General features: G+C 42.4%; 2 protein-coding genes across 9 annotated transcripts in view; both read left to right on the top strand.

Annotated features, from left to right (window-relative positions):
• Nucleotides 1–2,619, top strand: part of LOC108062317 (inactive dipeptidyl peptidase 10) — a 109,836-nt gene extending 107,217 nt beyond the window's left edge. For 4 of the 6 annotated variants that reach the window (XM_044392569.2, XM_044392562.2, XM_017148926.3 and 1 more), the window contains 3 exons: nucleotides 378–572; nucleotides 636–796; nucleotides 1,332–2,618. In XM_044392569.2, the coding sequence (XP_044248504.1) occupies nucleotides 378–572; nucleotides 636–796; nucleotides 1,332–1,678 (703 nt within the window). In that variant the 3' untranslated portion in view covers nucleotides 1,679–2,618. Of the gene's footprint in view, nucleotides 1–377; nucleotides 573–635; nucleotides 797–1,331 lie in introns of all 6 variants that reach the window. The other 2 variants (XM_070218723.1, XM_070218722.1) reach the window with 1 other exon arrangement.
• A 2,861-nt stretch (nucleotides 2,620–5,480) lies between these two features.
• Ubr1 (Ubr1 ubiquitin ligase) lies at nucleotides 5,481–20,019 on the top strand. Of its 3 annotated transcripts, none has more exons than XM_070219251.1 (12): nucleotides 5,481–5,678; nucleotides 6,197–6,594; nucleotides 10,944–10,962; nucleotides 11,234–11,394; nucleotides 11,510–11,844; nucleotides 11,908–12,240; nucleotides 12,777–13,464; nucleotides 13,523–14,681; nucleotides 14,744–14,855; nucleotides 14,917–15,045; nucleotides 15,515–16,991; nucleotides 17,788–20,019. In XM_070219251.1, exons 2-12 carry the CDS (start codon nucleotides 6,417–6,419, stop codon nucleotides 18,903–18,905), a joined length of 5,709 nt encoding a protein of 1,902 aa, XP_070075352.1. In that variant the 5' UTR covers nucleotides 5,481–5,678; nucleotides 6,197–6,416; the 3' UTR covers nucleotides 18,906–20,019. The 3 variants fall into 3 exon arrangements, with proteins under 3 accessions (XP_070075352.1, XP_017004407.2, XP_070075353.1); XM_070219252.1 differs by lacking the exon at nucleotides 5,481–5,678 and adding an exon at nucleotides 6,038–6,112; XM_017148918.3 differs by lacking the exon at nucleotides 11,234–11,394 and having other exon boundaries at nucleotides 5,482–5,678; nucleotides 10,944–10,961.
• The last annotated feature ends 1,278 nt before the right edge of the window (nucleotides 20,020–21,297 follow it).

The raw sequence follows: 21,297 nt of genomic DNA, 5'->3' as shown, positions 1-21,297 counted from the left end.
TGCTTTTGAAGGAAAAAGAGAAGAATCGAAAAAGAAAAATCTATCGATATTTTTACAATATTGTATCGATACTATCGATGCTTTTGAAGGAAAAAAAGAATAATAGAAAAAGAAAAATCTATCGATATTTTTTATATCTTCACAGTATTGTATCGATACTATCGATGTTTTGGAAGGAAAAAGAGTATAACTGAAATAGAAAAGGAAAAACCGATCGATATTTTCGATATTTCCACCTTATTGTAACGATAATATCGATGTTTTTAAATGAAAAAGAGTAGAATCGAACGAAAACATCGATGATTCCGATAATCATCTTTGTTTCAAATATATCGAAAATATCGATAATAATTTTTTTTACTTTTTGCATTCCACAGCGACGCCTCGCCGGGATCGCAGTTGGTAACGGAGCGCTTTCACGTGGACTGGAACTGGTACTTGGCCAGCCAGCGCAGCTTCATTGTGGCCCAGATCGATGGGCGTGGCAGCGGCTTCCAGGGGGAGCTGCTCCGCACCCAGGTGCATGGAAAGCTGGGCACCGTCGAGGTGGAGGATCAACTGGGCGTCCTCACGTAAGAGTCCAAGTCATATACTCGTAAACATAGCATGCCATATCTACAAATCGAAATCTATAGATACCTGCGCGACAACCTGAAGTTTATCGATCCCCTGAGGATCTGCGCCTTTGGCTGGGGCTACGGGGGCTACGCCTCCTCCATGATGCTCATCGACGATTCCCAACAGGTCCTCCAGTGCGCGGTGGCCATCAATCCCATTGTCAACTTTGGATTCCACTGTGAGTGTTTTTTTAACGGAACATTTGAGTTTCTTTTCTTTAAATTTGTATCTTCATTTTCTTATATATATATTATATATTTATTGCCAGTAGTTCTTCTGAGAGAGTTGATTTAAAAATTCGACAAAATATATTATTAAATAGGTGGATTAAAAGCTATATTCAATGTAAATATATATTTTTTATATATTTCTTGATTACCTTAAAAAAAATCTCTAATATTTGAATTTATTTTGATATTATGTCTTTAGACAAAAAAAGTAGACAAAAAATCAGTTTGATCAGTTTTATATTGGTTAAAAATCAAGTTATTTATTGTATTTGATCTTATTTTACATTATTTGTTAAAAAAAAACAAATTTTGCATTTGAAAATAGTATTTTTATAGTTTTTAAATAACTGATATTATAAAATATCAAGTTGAAATGTTTAGGTGGTCTTATTGATATGAAATAAGATCGAATTGACGTTATTTCACATCGAATTATTTGATCTATTGAGGAAACCTTACTTACCCACCTTACCAACCCTCCAGATTCCTTCTTCACGGAGCGCTACATTCCGCTGAAGGGCGACTATCTGCGTGCCCTCCAGGAGGCAGATCTCACGATGAAGGCGGGCAACATCAAGGGGCGCAACCTGATGCTGATGCACGGCACCGCCGACACTTTGGTCCACCAGGAGCACACTTTAATGCTGGTGCGGGCGCTGGTGGAGCAGCAGGTGAAGTTCCGGCACCAGGTCTATCCCGACGAGGACCATGGGATCGCCAGGTCGCTGAGCCATGTCTACAAGACGATGGAGTGGTACTTCGATGAGTGCTTCGGCCCCGTCGACGACAACGAGTGGGACCCCACGGGTCTGTTCGTGTTCAAGCAATAATTAAGACCCCCCTACGATCCTTACGACGAGGATCCGCTGGCCAATCAGCTCAGCGACATTGACGTCATCGTGGATGCGGATGCGGCCGCGGATGGATCTGCGGATGTGGAGGGCGGAGGCAGAGGCAGCGGCAGAGGCAGAGATCCTGCCGGCAGCAATCTGTCCACCCTGTTGACCGCCACCACGACGACCGCCTCGCTGTCGGCGCTCGACGAGCTGGACAACCGGCTGCAGTCGCTGGACCTGATCACCTCCTCGACGGCCACCACCCTCAGCAAGGTCGCCGGCAAGCTGTGCAACTACAGCAGCAAGCGGCGGCTCCACCAGTCGGAGGCCGTGCTCGCCCAGAAGTCGCGCATCCTTCAGCACTAGGGGATTTCGGATTTCGGATTTAGGACTCTGGATTTCGGACTCCGAACTCCGAACTTCAAACTCCGAATTGAATCCTCCTCCTTAGGGTTCTCTCGATTTTCCACTAGAGAATTTCGGATTTAGGACTCCTGATTTCGGAGTCCGAACTCCGAATCGAATCCTCCTCCTTAGGGTTTTCTCGATTTTCCACTAGGGAACTTCGGATTTAGGACTCCTGATTTCGGAGTCCGAACTCCGAACTCCGAATCGAATCCTCCTCCTTAGGGTTCTCTCGATCCTACATGTGTGTCCAAATAGAGTGTGTGTGCTTGCCGATTGATTTTTTACATCTTATTGCATTTTAAAAAAATCCAACTCAAAAGATCTATATTTCATTTGATTTCTTTGATTTTTGATCTGATTCACTATTATTTTGCAACGTATTGCTACATTTGAAAGGGGAATCACATTTTGTTATGGATTTGAATTTAAATTATTATTAGGTTAAATATTTTTATATTCATGGTAATTTCCGCAATATATTTATAATATTCCTAAATGTTGAAAATATGGATTCATGGACTTTAAAATTTTTTTTTATAACCAAAGCTTTTAAAATGTTTTTTTAATTTATAGGTTCCGCAAAATTTCAACAAAATTAAACCTACGATCAATTCTGTTAGTGTGAAAGTGTTGATTCTCCAAAGGCATTTAAATTTATCATTAATGGGCTCATCCTTTTAAGACCTGTACTGAAAAAATTGAAAATTTTTAAAAAATGAAAACAGTCCGAATTTCTTATTTCGAAAATAATGGATGATATTTTGTATTAAATGAGTTTATATTGTTTTGCTTTAAATGGATAATAATAAGAGCTAGGATCAAAATGATTCATATGGGTTGGAAATCGTTTGAAAAATTTATTTAAAATATCAAAGTCCATATTTATACAGATTTATTTTCTAGACAGATTTCGTATAGCCAATATTCGAGGATCACACTAGTCACTTTGAGTGACTTTGGGTTTTTCATTTTATAGTTTATTTTATAGATTCATATCATGATTTGCCAATTTGGCGAGAATCGCGTGTGAATGTTAATCGAGAAAGTAATCGAGAGGAATAAGGAAACAAATCCAAAGCAAGGTGATTCATTTATGCGACTGATTATTAACGTATGTGTATTAAATAATTAACCAAACTCATGGTGCGAGGGGGGTGACGAGGCGGTAGATTGTCGAAAAGTCGAAAAATCGAAATGTCGATGTCCTTGACGTAAGGATACAAATGTAGGGGATAAACCAAATTGCTAATTGCTAATTGCTAAGGGCAATTACGAACGAAAAATACAGCGCGATATGTGTGTGTGTCATGTATGTAATTTGTTTAGGCCTCATTGTTGTTTCTTTACGTGTTCGTTTCGATGTGTATAAACATATAGTTATAATTGACTGAACGTTTTTTTTTTGTATATATTAATGATTAAATTTTAAACGAAAATGAAAGCGAAAGCGAAAGTTATTAAAACAATTAACTCCTGTCCAAAAGAAATGGAGGAGGGAATATCATGTTTGCGAGTAGTTCGAGAAATCGATAAAGAATCGATCAAGATATCGATCCAGAAACCGAATCCCACAGCTTATTGCCCCTTGAATGTTTGTGATAGTCGAGAGTAGGCGACTATAAAATACCCTGTAGTCCAATCGAATCGCTTAGATAGATTTTGATCCCAATCCCGATCCTGAACCCCAAACCCAAAACCCAAACCAAAACCAACTTTCGGTGTGCAAAAGCTTTAAATTTCATATCCATTCCACGTTTAATGCTGTGGATACAGGGTATTTCCAGCTGTCTAGCATCCAAAACAAACCTAATTTTTAATCTTAATATATGGAATATGGAGAAGAGATTGTGCCACACACTTAAGACAAGTCCCAGGCTTGCAAGGCCCCCTATATCGATCGCCTTGGATCCGAAATATATACGCATTATAGTATATATATAGGGGGTGTAAATGGGTGTGCTTTAGCGAGAACCAAAAAACGATGAACCAAATGAAATGGCGAAACATTTTTTTTTAGATTTTTTTACCATTAACATTAACGGAACGATGAAGAACGCGAATTCCATATATGAAATGGGATTTACTTGTCAAATGCCTAGATGTTAAATGTTGCGTCAATAAGCGAAATTTTATTGTAGCGGGGCCTTGACCCCCCGACTTCCGGAACCCAAACCAACTAAACCTAAGAAAAGGAAATCCAGATAAAACAATATAGTCAAGCTTTAAATGTTGTACACAAGAAAAAAACGAAAAAAGAAAAAGTAAAATGGAGGGGTCGCAGCCACTTGAAACCCAAGTTAACTAAACTAAAACCAAACAGACCCGAGAATAAATAAATGTTAAACTTAACTAAACGATAAATGCATATTTATAAATGTTTAAAACAAGAATTCTATAATAAACTAAAGGAAATCTATATATGTAATTGTGCTAAGGCAGAATTTAATGTATTCCAAGCTACCGAAGCGAAAAACAAAAACGAAAACAAAAACAAAAAACCATTAACTTCGTGGAACCAAACAATGTAAACGCAAAGCTAACAACAAAACACAAAATACAAAATAAAAAGTACGAAATACAACTCATTTCCCCAAAGTACAAAGGAAACGAAGGAAAACCTATTTTTCAGTTTTCAGTTAAGCCCAAAAGCCACATCATCTAAAAAAAAGACCAAAACTGGACAGTATTTAGCGAAGTGATTTGGTTTCAAGACAACATCTCAGCATAAAGTATTCAAGCCGAAACCGAAATCGAAACCGAACCGAATCCAAATAGATTTAGCGACAAAAGTATGCAGAACTATGTATTGTGTGTATTTCCAACAACCGGACACAAGTATACCAACAAAGAGATCCAAAGCAACTAAGAACTAAAAACTAAAAAACAACAAAAAACGAAACAATAAAGACATTTTTGTGTGTATGCAAAATAAAATAGAAACAAGTGTTTTTCAATTGAAAGGTTTTCTGGGGCATTTTATTTTGGCATTTTCTAGATACATATTTCTAGCCAAACTAGAAACTTGAACAACACATAGTACAGACCCGTAAGTTTTGTTAAGCTTTTAAGCTATTCTATTCTATTTCTAATTCATTCTTTCAAAAATTAAAGATAGTTATTAAACTTAAATGGTTTTCGAAAAAACGAAAAGGAAACATTTTTAAAAAGCCATAAAAATGGCGTTATTAATCGATTAAAGTAGTGTTGGTGAAGCTTCAATGTTTGGATGTCTGCAGCGAAGACAAAAACCAAACACCGATGATTCCAACATTTAATTGGACCGTTTGAGATTTTTTAGGGAACACTGGTTTCACCTTTCCAAGCTTCGAAACATCGATATTCCGGGAACTTCGTGCATCGATATTTGCATCGGTTATCGTTATCGTTATTCAGTTCCACCATCGCAACGCCGTTCACATGCGCGCGCATGGCTTCGGAGTGCTTCTTCTTCCTATTGTTCATTACGAAATTGTAAAGTTAAATAGCAGACAAATTTGCGTTCTGCCAGTATAAATAGCTAGATATAAACAAAGAAATTTTGTAAATTACTAGTGAATTCCCCAAGAGCCATACGGAAGAGCGAAAAGTACGTGCGTGTTGCGGGGAGGGGAGAAAACGAAAGCGAAACGCAGTTTGTGTGCGTGTGCGTGTGTGGGTGTTTGAGTGTGTGTGGATTTTCGGAAAGGAAAAATAAAGAAAAAGAAGAGCGATTTTTTTGAAGTGCCATGCACACAAAAACTCAAAAACAAAAAGGCGTAGATAATAAACGATAATTATAAAAATAAAACCGAAAATAGTATAGCACTAGTGGCCGTGTGTGTGTGTGTGTGTGTGTGTGTTTATTGTTTTTTTTAATCTTTTTTTTCTTCTGTCATGCGCTCTCTCTCTTTTTTGTTTTTGTTTTGCTGCCAAAAAACCAAATGCAAAAACAATCACACATGGCGACAAACTGCGACTTGCTTTTGATTCAACTGTCAGGTTTTGTGAATTTTACACAGTAGTAAATAGAAATTATTGGGAGTAAGTGTGTGCGGCAGTGAGCTCGAAATCAAAATTTTTATTTTCCTAACTAAATCATTTGCCTTTTGCTTCTTTACCCCTCAGTTTTTCATAGCAACATTTAGGCAAATAAGTAACACAACAAATGCAACAACAACAACAAGCACAACAGCAAGACCAGCAACAGCAACAACAACAAGTACCAGAACCACAGGAATAACAAGGACAAGGACACAACAAAACAAGACACCCACGCGCGGAGGCCAGAAAGAGACGGCAGCACAGGAGCCACAGCGAGTGCGAGAGAGCGAGAGCGAGAGCAACGATGGATCGCTACGACATGGAGGACGTTGTGGTGGCGCCACCTGCAGAGTGCAGTTCGCCGCTCAAGGAGTGGCGCCTCAAGCGCCAGGCGGGCACACTAGCCCGGTCCGATTTTATCGAATTCTTTAAGCGCGAGTCGCCCAAGTACTTTGATTACCAGACGGGCGGTACGGAGACAGGTGAGTGGGGAAGTCGGGAAGTCGGGAAGTCATAGCACCTCTAAGAGTGGGGTTACCCAAAACTACATATGTGGCTGCCTTATGGCGCTCAGCTGATTCAAACAGCTGTTTGTTGTTATTATCCCGGAGTGATAAAAAATAATCATATTTCTAGGCTTTTTTTTTTTTTAATCTCTACTTAACTCTTCATTTATTTTATTTCGATTAAAAGAACAAAGATATAGGCTCTTTGTGACGTCAGTATAACAAAGAAATGCTATCCTTGCTTTTTAATAGCTTAATGCATGGAACTTGTTCCAATATTTCGTATTATCAAAACTTGAAACAATGAAAGGGGATGATATTTCCAATTGGATTTCAAATTCATTTTAAATCTCTAGTGTATTATAAATCTAGAAGAGGTAGGAGGGGTTCAACATTAATTTTTTATTCTTAACAACATCATTTTTATCAACGATTGCAAAATCGATAGGGCGTCAAAAGTTGGCCAAAAAAAAAAACTCTCGCTCTTGAATTATCATTATTCGTCGCTTGTTTTAGTGTTATTTTCGTTCTGCTTTCGTCTTTTGTTTATTGCCATTGAACAATTGCACGCTTTTGTTGATTTGTTGTTCTCACGTTTTGTCTATTTCGCATTTCCGCGAATCTGTTTTTCCACTGCGCGTTGCTCTGCTGCTGCTGCGCCAAGTTTTCCTTTCAATTTGTCTCTCCAAGTTTGCAAGCTCTAAACACCACCCCCCACCCACCGCCCACCTGTCCACCTTCTCGATTTTCTACCTGTCTCGCCTTCTATGCACACGATATACTCGGAAAAATTGCTGTATTAATATCATCGTTTCAATTTCGTTTTCGATTTATCTTTTTTAATTTTTTAATTAGGCTAAAAATGAATGTTTATACAAGAATATTAATAAAACAGGGCTTAAATATTGGTTTTATATTCAAATGAAGCTGTAAATTCATAATCGTTTTCCTGAGTGCATGCAAGTTGATTCAACAAAAGCCAAAAGCCTGGCCTGCTGGCCTGGCAACAAATAAATTAAGTAAACAAACTCGTTTGCACCACATTCCGCCAGAAGTTCACATTATCCGAAGCTAAAAAGGCAAGGCGCGACTGGTGAAACAAACAAATTGGGAGAATCTAGGAAAACTTTTGTGGCATAACTAATTTGGAGTCGAGTTTCGGTTTCGGTTTCGGTTTCTGTTTATGACATATTGATTTAATAGGAAAACTAGGAAATACAAATCAATATTGGGAGTGGGAGAGGGGTAAATATGGACTACCCGAGTAAATGTGGGTAAAACATTACTAAATTGTATTTATAACGAATTAAAGATTTAAGGTAGAGCTTGAAAACTATCGATATTTTCGCAATCTATATTTTTGATATTCTCATAATCGATCTTTTCGATAGATCGAATGTCAAGAAAACGACATATTTGTTTGCTGTGGAAAAACATTACTAAATTGTATTTATAACGAATTAAAGATTTAAGGTAGAGCTTGAAAACTATCGATATTTTCGCAATCTATATTTTTCTATATTTTCACAATCGATCTTTTCGATAGATCTCTAATCCAAAGACCATCCAATCTTTTTTTGAATACCCAAAGGAGTGTTTTGATACCACTCACATTTCCGCTAATTTCCCCACATTTCCCATGTTTGCTTTCCGCTTTTGCTAATCGTGCTCTTACCCCTTTTACGGCTACCGCTTCTTATCAGCTGCCAAACATATGGAAGTCATGGCTAAAACCGATGTTGTTGCGGTTGCCATAGCTTTATAGCCCCCCATCCCCATATATATATATAGCTTCTGCTGATATTTTGCCGCTGTCTAATTGGTCGTAGACTACAACAAACACTACGTTGAAATGAAATGACGAAACACGAAGATGAGGAGGTGGATTCAGACAGATTCAGATTCAGATTCAGACTTCGGCTGACAACTGATAAGAAGGCGAGTGAGGAGAGTTAAATATAACAAAAAAAAAATATGTATTTGGCGGCAGTTTATTCAACTTGCGTTTATCTGGTCCAGTCACATATTTGAAGAGGCCTTCAGAACCGCCTGACGTGTCCAGTTTTTGCAGTTTCTCCGTTTCTCAGTGCTTATAAATGTTGGATACATTTTCAAGGAATATAACTCGAACGTTGGAAACTGATGTATTTTGCATTTATTTTTGATCATACCAAATTTTGGTTAAATCGGCTGCAGTTTTGTCATTTCGAAAGATATTGGTTCATATCATATCTTTCTTGTATTTCTTTCTCATACCTGCCATACGGTTTTCGGTTTTCGCTTTCGTTTCTTTGTGCGAAATACAACACAGCTGACACAATTTTAGGCATATATTATGTTTTACAGGGGTGTGGGTGTCTGTATTTATCGTGATTTATATAAGGTCGATCGCCCACCTACCCTTGCAGAAAACCGAAACGGAAACCCAAATGCTCTTTATAACGATCGTTGGCGCTCTCGTGGCTCTTTTCATATATATATATGTATATGACATCTTAGTCTTCGCCTCCCAATTTCCGACAGTTTGTGTACTGTTTCCTTTTGTTTTTGGTATCGAAAAATGTGCAATACAGTGGGTGCCGTTAATTAAATTCCTTGTCAAATATGGTCAAAAAATCACATTTCTCTGGAACCTGTAAGTACGTGTAATGTGTGCAATTAATTTCAATTCCGTTTAAATTGTGCATATATTTTGAATTCAATCACCTTTCGATGACGTCTTGTCTTGAGAGTTTTATGGATTATAAATTATAATTGAGTCTTAAATGGTTTTACTACCCGTTTATATTTGTTACGGGTATATTTGAGTTCCCAGTTTGGTAATTATTAATCTTTATAATTGTGATAACCTTTTTCTTGTAATCTAAGAAATTTGTAAATATTTGTAAAATATTATTATTATTACTTTTGGCTGTAAAACTGCATGTGGGTTGCCCCCGAAAACAGAAAATCGCTGTGATTCAGGGGCCGATGAGTTGGCCTCTTTTCGATGTTCTTTCTCTTGACAGCTCCGTTCAGTTTTTATTTAGTGCATTTCAGTTCAGTTCGATTCTGTTTTTGTTTCTGTTTCTTTCTTTAATTTTCCCCTTCCAGACGCCTTCTTTGTTCCAGTCTATTACGCCTCAGTAAACTGACGCACACGCAGTTTTATATGCACTATATGCACAGCCATATACCTCTAGATTTATTGCTAAGGTCAAGATATTAGTTTTGAAATTCTTAAAGAAATTACAGAGATGTATCTATTACTTAAATCAAGTTATCAAAGTTTAAGGACCGGTATTCATAATATTATATACTCCTAGAACTTTCCATAGTATCTTTATTTTTACATATATGCATTTACATGGGCATTTTAAAAATATTTAAGGAAATTACAGCGATATAACTGTAACTAATATAAAGTAAACCAAGGTTTAAAGACCGCTTTTCATAATATAATACGACTACGCTCCTAGAACTTTCCTAACTATCGTTTTTATATATATAAGGTAAATACATTAGTTTTTAAATTTTAAAGAAATTACAGGGATATAAGTGTAGATAACATCAAGTTATCAAGATTTAAAGAGACTGCTATTCCTAGAATTTTCCATACTATCGTTATTATTTACTCCAGTCGATATGTGCCGTTTTATTTTCTACTGATGCGTTGATAATAGATTATAATGGAAACTTATCGCTTTTGATTTTGATTTTTCGATTCTGCGCTGCAGAGTTTTTACAGCGATTGTGGCGACCTTGAACTGCATTTGTTGTAATTGTAATTTTAATTGTTTTGTATTTGTATTTTCATTGTATTTGCATTTGAATCGGAATTCGAATTCGGTTTGTGTGCCTTGATTTTATTTGGTTTTTCTGGTTGCGTTGCAAAAACTCGTTTGGCCCGAAGGTTTCTCTTGTCTTCGTATTTTGCGGTCGATAATGTTAATATATGTAGTGGGGATCATGATCATGATCACGATCACGATCATTATCATTATCTCCATGCGGTGCGGTTCGACCTGTTCTAAACATTTAAATGATATTTTAGCCTGGCTATGATCGCGATTGCATTACTCACTACTCACGGCCCCAAAAAGATGACGATTCGCTTATGTGTGAATCAGAATGTTTATTTATAATCTTCATTTATTCTTTGGAGCCATCTAGAATTTCACCTGACCAAAAAAAAACACCCTTAATAAAATTGTTAGCTGTGATAAATATATTATAGTATTTATAAATGCTATAGAAAAGGGGTTACAAAAGGGATTTTGATATGATATTATGATATTATTATGCATTTTTCACTGATTCATGTATATTTTGTTGTATTCTTGCAGATACCAATGCGCTTACTCGTGAGTATAAAAGATATATAGAGTTCCGGAAGGAACTTTGCTGGAGACTTTCTTGAAGCCCCAAAGACCTGAATACCTAAATATCATAACAAAACAAATTTGAAAACGCACAAAAATACACACTTAATCAGATTAGATCTAGACAGACTCGCACTAATCGTTGCCCTTCCACCTCCTCACCTCCTTAACTCATCAATCAATCAATCCATCAATCAATCCAACCATCAAATCCCCTCCATTAAATCCAATCCAATCCATTCCCAACGAGCGGGCTGTCGCGGGGTGAACTATATGATGGGCGGGCGCCATCGGGTTTCGCAATCGGATAACCTGCGCATCGGCGTGCTCTTCCAGTTGACCCATCATCACGCGAACCTGGTGCCGGAGATCAAGCGGCTGCAGCAGAGCAAGCAAGGTCCGATCCGTGGCTCCCGTAAGTCCGGAGTTACCAGCTAGGATTGATTACCAGGGATTATTATCGAGAGGACACTTCAATTGATCAATTAATCTTAATCATTTAATTACTTATAATAATCCTCTGCTTCCAGTCAAGTGCATGTTCAAGGAGGCGCTGGCCAAGGAGGAGATCATCGATGTCCTGGTCGAGTTCATGCTGGGCGACAATCCCGCCTCCGCACTGGAGAAGCTCCGGCTGGAGGGCAACACGGCCACCGTTTGCGGCAAGGTCTTCAAGAACGGTGAGCCCACCTACAGTTGCCGCGAGTGCGGCGTCGATCCCACCTGCGTGCTCTGCGTCAATTGCTTCAAGCGCTCGGCGCATCGCTTCCACAAGTACAAGATGTCCACCTCCGGCGGCGGCGGTTGCTGCGACTGCGGCGACGACGAGGCCTGGAAGAAGGATCACTACTGTCAGCTGCATCTGGTTAGTAGTTGTGCAAGAAACCTATAAAAAATAATCCTGATAAACCCACGCTTATTCCCTCAGGCAAATCGCAAGAATCCGCTGGAGAGCAAGATCCTAACCGACGCCGTGCTCGAGCGCGCCGAGATCTGCTTTGGTGCGATCCTGGCCTTCTGCGTCAACTACCTGGAGATCGAGCCGAACGCCAGTCTGCAGTGCCTCGACGGGAATGTCGAAGGCGGCCAGGTGGATGGGGCGCAGTACTGCACGGTGCTCTACAACGACGAGTCGCACACGTTCGATCAGGTCATCCAGACGCTGACCAAGATCGCCAAGTGCAAGCACAAGGACGCCATGGAGATTGTGGCGGCGATCGATCGCGAGGGACGGGCGGTGGTCAAGTGCGATACCTTTAAGGTGCGGCTTAGTATTTATATCTGGGTTCGGAGTTTATCACACATGTTAAAAACATGTTAAATTGTATTTTACAGTGTGAGCAAAGTTTTTGACATGTGTGTCGAAAGCAAAAGTGTTAGAATATGAAAAAAAATTGTGTTTTTTACACAATGTGTTATTAACACGACGTGTTTTTTACACACTGTGTTTTTAACACAAATGAAAATTACATTTTATGGACATTAACGAATCGAAGGGAAAATTAAGAAACAATAGATATCTTAATTGTTATTTTTAGCCGTTTCAAAGCATATATATCTGACTTTTTAACGTCAAAAACTCATTGTGTTAAAAACACGTTGTGTAAAAAACGCGTTGTGTAAAAAATACGTCATGTGTTTTTTATGTTTCTAACATATGTAAGCAGAAATTTTTTACACACATGTCAATAACTTTTTTTGAACATGTTAATAACACAAGTTTTCTACACAGTGGGTGTTATTCTCCGAACCCTGATTTATATATTATATATTAATATTTAATTTGAATTTTTGTAGGAGTGCAACGACCTGAAAACAGCCATCGAGAATCAAATGATCCCGGCGACCGCGCTGCTGACGAATCCGCGCAACAACCAGTCGCTAAGGACATCGGTGCTGCACATTGGGGCCGTGGCCTGCCAGCAGTTTGCCCTGCAGCTGCTCGGCTGGTTCCAGGAGTTCCTGGTGCGCCACTACCTCTTCCGCAAGACCTTCGCCGAGCTGGTGCAGCGCAAGCAGGAGGCCTTCTGCATCCGCCACATACTCGAGTACGACGTGAAGCTGTGGAAGACGGCGCGCACCTGCTGGCACCGCCTCCTCATCTCCGGCATGCTGATGGAGTACGACAACAAGATGGTGCTGGCCCAGGAGTTCTCGCGTCGCTACGCCACCATTGTCGAGGACTTTATCAGCGACGATCACGACCATGCCTTCTCGATTGTCTCGCTCAGCGTTCAGCTGTTCACGGTGCCCAGCATTGCCCATCATCTGATCGCCCACGAGGGCATCTTCGACAAGCTGCTGCACACCTTCTACCACGTGGCCATCGAGAAGTTCATACAGAACAAGACGCTGCACTTTAGCAAGAACATCGCCAGTTTGACCTTCTTCAAGCGGGCCAACTACATCCTGTACGATCTGCGCTATCTGCTCAGTTTGAAGCCGGAGCTGCTGAACAACGATCTGCGCAGCGGATTCCTAGAAGGTGAGAAGGCAGTTAGTTGTGTGATCGATCTATTTAACAAGTATAATTTATATTACAGGCTGCCGTGCGCTGATGCGCGTGCTAAACGTTATGCAGGGCATGGAGTCGATCACGCGGCAGACGGGCCAGCACATGGACTACGAGCCGGAGTGGGAGTGCGCCTTCAATCTGCACATCAAGCTGGCCACCACCATTTCGCAGGTGATCGAGTGGGCGGCCGGGGATGTGAAGCTGCTGCGCAAGCTGTACAAGATGACGGTGCGAGCGCTGGTGAGCAACAGCTTCATTGTGGGTGGCGAGAAGACCGAAACGCGCAGTGTCGCTGGCCATGTGGCCAACTGTTTGATGTACGATGTGTCGGTTAAGCCGGTATCGATTCATTTGCCGCTGTCGCGCTTCTATGCCGGCATCTATCTGCATCTGGGCGCCCACGAGATGACCTACGACAGCCTGCAGACCGAAACGGAGGCGCTGAGCATCAAGCTGACGCCCAGGGAGATTATCGAGCCGGTGCTGTGCACGCATGCGATGATCGCCCAGGTGGCCGCCGGAATGTGGCGTCGCAATGGCTACTCGCTGCTGCACCAGCTCTACTTCTATCGCAACGTTCGCTGCCGCGTCGAGATGCTGGACAGGGATATTGTTTGCCTGCAAATTGGCGCCTCGCTGATGGAGAGCAACGAGTTTCTGATTCATGTGCTCAACAAATTCAATCTGATTGCCTGGGCGCAGGCCACGTACGAAACGATGCTGGCCGAGAGTCCGGTGGACGATGAGTTCATGCGACAGCTGTCGATGATTGACGAGTTCCTCGAGCTGCTGATCGTCATCATCGGCGAGCGTTGGATGCCGGGCGTATCGATGGTGACGGAGGAGGACCGGCTGCGCAAGGAGATCATCCAGCTGCTGTGCACCAAATCCTATTCGCATTCGGAGCTGAGTCGCGCGCTGCCGGACGGCAATAGCGGGAATAGCGACAACATATTCGAGGACGTCATCAACACGGTGGCCGTCTTCAAGAAGCCCGTGGGCGTCGAGTCCAAGGGCGTCTACGAGCTGAAGGAGCATCTGTTCGAGGAGTTCAACGTGTACTTCTATCACTACACCAAGGAGGACAAGTCCAAGGCCGAGGAGCTGCAGCGGGAGCGGCGCAAGGCCAAGAAGCAGCTCGTCTGCTGCCCGCCGCCGATGCTGCCGCAATTGACGCCGGCCTTTACGTGAGTCGTGGTCGTCGTATATAGTATAGACCCCTAATTTATCCATGTATATATTGCTACAGATCCATGGCGAACATACTGCAGTGCAACGTGTTCCTCAGCATCTGCACTTTGGTCATGGAACGGGCCTTGGACGCACGCAGTCGCTCCTTCACCGAATCGCATCTCCAGAAGGTAAGCCACCACATCGCATGACTTACGTCTCATTTTATTTTATATTTATCACCCGCAATAGATCCTCCACCTGCTGGGCTTCGCCATCCAGGAGGAGCTGAGCGAGCACTATCCCTTCTTGAGCTTCTACGAGCGCTCCCAGCACTACGGAATCCTCGAGAAGCTGGACGATCTCGCCCGCTGTCCCAGGGTGAGTCGAAAGTATTTTGAAACAACAGCTTCGGCCAGCCGATGCTTATATACCCTTGCAGATCATTCCTATAAATTAATCAATCGCAAAAACGTTAAATTTTCAATTATTTCTCATGAATTTTTCGATCCTTCTTTATCCAGCTTTATAATATAGTAATTCGATTTTGAAATATTTAATAGAAATATTTAATAGAGTAGAAGAGAATACAACAAAAGCCAAAGAAGCTACAATTTATTTCCTATTATATTCCCATTAATTTTCCGATCGTTCCCATGGCAGCTATATGATATAGTCGTCCGATTTATCTTTTTCCTGTAAAAATATGCAAAAATGCTAAATCTGAGGTCTTTATGGGGTCGGAAACATCTTCTTCACTGCATTGCAAACTTTCGACTGAAATCATAGCCTAAATAGCCTCTGCAAGTGTATAAAAAATAGAGAATAATTCATACTTATTATCGCTTAGTTGGAGGCTCATCGCGACTTTGTCGTGTGGACCATCAAGCGGTACAAGGAGCTGCAGGCCAAGCAGGCGCCCAGCGACTCCCAGCCCAGTGGCTCCCAGCAATGCAGCGGCGGCGGCGGAGCCTCGGAGGAGCAGCCGCTCAGCTCCGAGGAGCAGGCGCGCCAGGAGAAGGAGATACGCGCCCGTTTGGCGGCCGAGCGGCGGGCCAAGATCATGGCTCAGATGCAGAGTGCCCAGAAGTCGTTCATGAAGAGCAATGCCGAGATGTTTGCGGCCAGTGAGAAGGAGACAAGTGGTAGTACGGGTGCCATGGAGTGGGAGGATATACCCGCCGAGGGTGAGGAGGCGGCGCAGGATGATGGACAGGAGCAGGAACAGGGAGCGGTGGCCCTCAGGCCCACGGTGGTGGCCTGTCTGGGGCCGGAGCGCAAAATCTACCAGGGCAGCGAGGCGAACTTCAAGTGCATTTTGTGCTTCGAGAACTGCGCCATCAGCCGCAGCGGTCCGCCGTTGGTCAGCTCCGCCTTTGTCCAGACCTCGCGGGTGATCTTCACCACGCCAAATATGCGCGCAGGGCCGAGCGCCCTGCACATGAGCTGCTGCGGCCATGTGATGCACCACAGCTGCTGGCAGGAGTACTACAGCAACGAGGAGTCCAAGGAGCAGCGGCGTCCGCACCGCAATCGCGTGGCCCTCAGCCAGGCGCACAACGTCGAGTTCCACTGTCCGTATTGCCGGACGCTGAGCAACACCGTGCTCCCGGTGACCGAGGCGCTGCCCGCCTTCTCGCCAGCTCCCTCGGCCAGCGATAGCTATCTGCCGCTGGACAGCTTCGTCGAGATCATGCGCACTTTGGCCGCCGATTTGGGCGCCATGAGGGACGAGGAGATGTGCCAGTTTCCCAGCGTCGCCGGCATTTTGCGTAAATCCGGCGTGGTTGGCGACATGGCGCAGTTCGAGCGGAGCGTTCAGCTCATCCGGGATCCGCCCAAGCTGCACGCCAACTACAGCGATGTGATGGCCTTCCTCAGCAAGGCGCTGCTAAATGCCCGGCAGAGCCAGCAGTCGCATCTGAAGGAGCAGCAAGGAACCAGCACTGGAACAGCCACCCTAGATCCCGATAGCATCGAGCTGGTGCCGCTGCTCTGGGACACATGCAGCTACACGCTGCAGGCGCTCGAGATCTATCTGTTCGAGGTGCAGAAGCCGCTGAAGGCCGAACTCCCTATGCGCCACCAGAGCTGCGCCATCAATCTGGTGCGCGCCTGCTCCCGCTTCGCCGCCTCGCGCTGCAACTTTGAACTGGAGCTGGGCGAGATTCCGTTGTCGCCGTCGCTGCGCCTGCAGGCGGAGTACTCCGCCCGGCTGCTGAACGAGATCTTCAACCAGAAGGGCAGCAGTGTGCTCGAGTGGGACTGCTTCCGCAAGCTGGTGCCGCTGCAGTTTGGCGTCCTCAATCTGATGACCGCCGAGAGTGGTGAGTGAATGCTTTAGCATCAAAAGGCTTCGGAAAGTAACACGCACTGTTTAAAAAACTTGTTAAAATGTAAAAAATTGTATCCCACATATGTTAGAAACATAAATAACACACACTTGTCATTTGTGTTATTTACACGACGTGTTTTTTACTCAGCGTGTTTTTAACACAATGAGTTTTTCACATTAAAGTGTTTGAATTGTATGTTGAACTGAAAATTACACGGTTTTCTAGTAACACATCGTGTAAAAAACACAAGAGAACAATTATTTTTCACATTTTTACACTTGTATTTGACACACGTGTCAACAACTTGTGTGTACAAAATTGTGTCCTACATATGTTAGAAATTTGTGTTATTTTTACACGACGTGTTTTTTACTCAGCGTGTCTTTACACTTTTGTATTTGACACACATGTCAACACCTTGTGTGTAAAAAATTGTATCCTACATACGTTAGAAACATAAATAACACACACATGTCATTTGTGTTTTTTACTCAGCGTGTTTTTAACACAATGAGTTTTTCACATTAAAGTGTTTGAATTGTATGTTGAAATTAAAATTACACGGTTTTCTAGAGTATGGGGAATGTAATTTTCATCTGTGTTAAAAACACTTCGTGTTAATAACACATTGTGTAAAAAACACAAGTGAGCTGTGTGTGCTAACAATTATTTTTCACATTTTTACACTGTAAAATACAATTTATAATGTTTTTAACACGTGTGTTAATTTCCGAACCCTCTGATCCTCATCCGCCCACCGTTTTTACCACCGCTTTTCCTTTTGTAGCCAACCAAACCGTCATACCCAGCGGCAGCATGTTCGACTTCTACATCCTGCAGACCATGTTCCTGGCCCAGCTGACCAAGGCGGTCCTCTGCTTCGATGTGGACCGGGAGCAGGCCAAGCGGCCAGGCCATGCCGAGCTCACGCAACTGGCCTACGTGGAGCAGCTGCCGGCCAGGATCCGTGACAATATGGTGGCCTTCTATCGCCGCTACAACATTGCGGCCAGAGTGCTGCAGGCGAGCAAGCAGAAGCAGCTGGCCGAGGAGCAGCAGAAGGAAGGAGATCAACAGCAGCAGCAGACGACTGTTGTCATACCCTGCGAACCGCATCACTTGGCCCTGCTGCTCGAGTACGTGCAGCGTCAGATGAGCTCCTTCCTGCGCTGCGCCTGCCTCTTCTACCGCTGCCTCACCGACATCGACTTCCCGGACACGTTTCCCACTGACCAGCCGGATCGCTTCGAGCTAATGTGCCAGTATTTGGGCCTCGAGCCCCAGCTGGGCGTGTACTTTGACATGGAGACGGTGTACGCCACGATGATGCACTCGTTCGCCTCGCATCCGCACATTGGACGCGAAATAGAGCAGCGCGGCCAGCCGGAGGAGGTGCGTCGCTGCCTCCAACTGGAGCCCTGCCTGCGACCGCTGCCGCGTTTGAAGCCGCTGTACGACGACTACAGCGATCTGATCAACAGCGTGTCGGACATCTTCTGCCCGAACAACGAGCGCGAGGAGATGAAGACGCCGACAATGTGTCTGATCTGCGGCTCGATCCTCTGCGGCCAGTCGTACTGCTGCCAGCCGGAGCTGGGCAAGATGTCGGTGGGCGCGTGCACACATCATGCGCACGCCTGCGGCGCGGAGGTGGGTATCTTCCTGCGCATCCGCGACTGCCAGGTGGTCTATCTGGGCAGGGGCAAGGGCTGCTTCGTCCAGCCGCCGTATCTCGATGAGTACGGCGAAACGGATCAGGGGCTGAGGCGCGGCAATCCGCTGAGACTCTGCCAGGCGGCCTACAGCAGGATCTTCCTGCAGTGGCTCGGCCATGGGCTGCACGAGGAGATCGCCCGGCTGAACGACAACACCAATGTGGCGGTGACGCAGTGGCATCACATGTAGTCCTGCGCAGACGATGATCATGATGACGATTACAGTTACGATAAAGGAGCAGGCGGCGGCGGCGGCGGCAGTCAATGTGATTATTACATACTAACATTAGGAGAGCCTATTTATACGTCTAAGCATTTTACTACTTGTCCGTTTTGGAAGAAGCGCCCACTCATCCAACATCAAACATCCAACACCATCCACAAACCACGAACACGCCACCATCACCACCACCAAATCCTGTCCAGCAGCGGCCCCCAATCGACAATTGCAACGATTGTCCAACTTTCTTCTTATTAATTAATATTAATTCATTAAAATATTATTATGATTTTTTTTTTGAACTAACCTTAGAATACTTGTTGATAGTTTGAGCGGCTCAGCGCCCTCCTCTAGTTATATATATATATATAATATCATATGCTAAATATATAACGACTAGGTTAGACTTTTGCCCAGCACTTCAAATGTCGCAGCAGCTGAAGGAAGCAAAGCTACGTTGAAATAAAAGCAACAAAATATGCAAGTCCTGCTCTCTCTCTATCTTTTGTCTCGCTCGCGCGGCCCCACTCGATGTATATATAGTCCCGATCTTTGAGTGCCGATGATCCTAACCATGTTGAGGTCCTATTTTTGGCGTTTGTTGATTTGTACATTTAGTTAGTGTAAAAATATTGATACCGCTTAAGAGTATACCCGAAATTTGTTGTCCCCCCTTCAAGCAGAAGTTTAGATTCGTAGTCGCCCGACCAATCCACTTATCCATAGCCCACACAATCGCCCTCTCTTCCAGAGCCCCCCGCTTTTCTACCCCATCTCAATCCAACCCAAGGAACGCAGTTAAAATAGTCATCATGTTTACTTGATCAATATACTTAACACCCTATACGACTATATATTTACATATTAACAAGCGTATATATATATATATTATAGATACATAACACGCATATTTCTTTTTATGTATTGTACAACAAACAACAAAATCGACTATGTATGTGAAGTTCTAGCAAAAAGCAAAAAATAAATGTTCTTGAAAAAGTAAATCTTCAAAATGAAACAGCAAAAAAAAAGAAACAACAGAAATAAAATGCAAAGTTTGCAAAATTTTAGTGATATTCAAGAAGAGTGTTGTGCGTTTTTAATTGGTCAGGTGACTATGTTACAGTTGGAAAAACCATCATTTTTGTTGATTAAGAAATTCATAATTTTGGAAAATACAGATCTACATCCAGAAAGTGATAGTTAGTTTAGGTTGTTAGCTGTTCGGAACAGTTGTTCTTTTAGCTGTGGGCCTTGATTTGTCCAAGCTACGACTAAAATACCATAAAGAAAGGATTATTTTCGTCGAAAATTCGAATCCACATTTTCCATCCTCAAATATCACTGTTTTTGCCGTAACAATGGAAATAATGATCCAAATATGGAGGTTCATACCTCGATGAACTCGTAATTAAATTCCCAATCGTTTGGCATTCAAACCTAGAAATTTTTAATTTTTGCTTTTTTTTGCAAAAAATTTTGATGTTACCCCTTATCAAAAAAGCGAAAATTTATCATAAAATGAATTTCCCTGAAAGTAATGGGGATCGTTAGTTTAGATCAATAGCTGCTCAAAACAGTCGGTATTTTAACTAACGGCCTTGATTTGTCCAAATTACGACCAAAAAACCACAAAAAAGGTTATTTTCGTCGAAAATTAGAATCCATATTTTCCACCCTAAAATTTCAGTATTTTGGCCATAAAAAGGGAAATAATGGTCCAAATGTGGAATGTCATACCTCGTTGAACTCGTTATTAAATTCCCAATCGATTGGCATTCAAACCTAGAAATTTTTAAATTTTGTCATTTTTTTCAAAAAATTGTGATGTTACCCCTTATCAAAAATGCGAAAATTGATCAAAAAATAAATTTCCCAGAAAGTGATGAGGATCGTTAGTTTAGGTTGTTAGCTGTTCGAAACAGTCGGTCTTTTTTCTGTGGGCCTTGATTTGTCCAAATTACGTCTGAAAAACTACAAAAAAAAATTATTTTAGTCGAATCCATATTTCCATCCTAAAATATCAGTATTTTGGCCATAAAAATGTAAATAATGGTCCAAATGTGGAATGTCATACCTCGTTGAACTCGTTATTAAATTCCCAATCGATTGGCATTCAAACCTAGAAATTTTTAAATTTTGTCATTTTTTTTAAAAAAATCGTGACGTAACCCCTTATCAAAAATGCGAAAATCGATCAAAAAATAAATTTCCCAGAAAGCGATGGGGATCGTTAGTTTGGGTTGTTAGCTGTTCGGGACAGTCGGTCTTTTATCTGTAGGCCTTAATTTGTCCAAGCTACGACTAAAAAACCATAAAAAAAAGTTTATTTTCGTCGAAAATTCGAATCCACATTTTCCAT

The sequence above is a fragment of the Drosophila takahashii genome, chromosome X (assembly GCF_030179915.1).
Source record: "Drosophila takahashii strain IR98-3 E-12201 chromosome X, DtakHiC1v2, whole genome shotgun sequence".
NCBI classification, from domain to species: Eukaryota; Metazoa; Arthropoda; class Insecta; order Diptera; family Drosophilidae; genus Drosophila; species Drosophila takahashii.
Note: the sequence above shows the minus strand (reverse complement) of the source record. Positions and strands in the feature narration are given on the sequence as shown.

Coding starts and splice junctions, on each gene's coding strand:
- Ubr1 (XM_070219251.1), top strand. CDS start 6,417: ATGGATCGCTACGACATGGAGGACGTTGTGGTGGCGCCACCTGCAGAG. Junction 13,465..13,522: donor GCGCAGCGGATTCCTAGAAG/GTGAGAAGGCAG, acceptor TTTATATTACAG/GCTGCCGTGCGCTGATGCGC. Junction 14,856..14,916: donor CCGAATCGCATCTCCAGAAG/GTAAGCCACCAC, acceptor CACCCGCAATAG/ATCCTCCACCTGCTGGGCTT.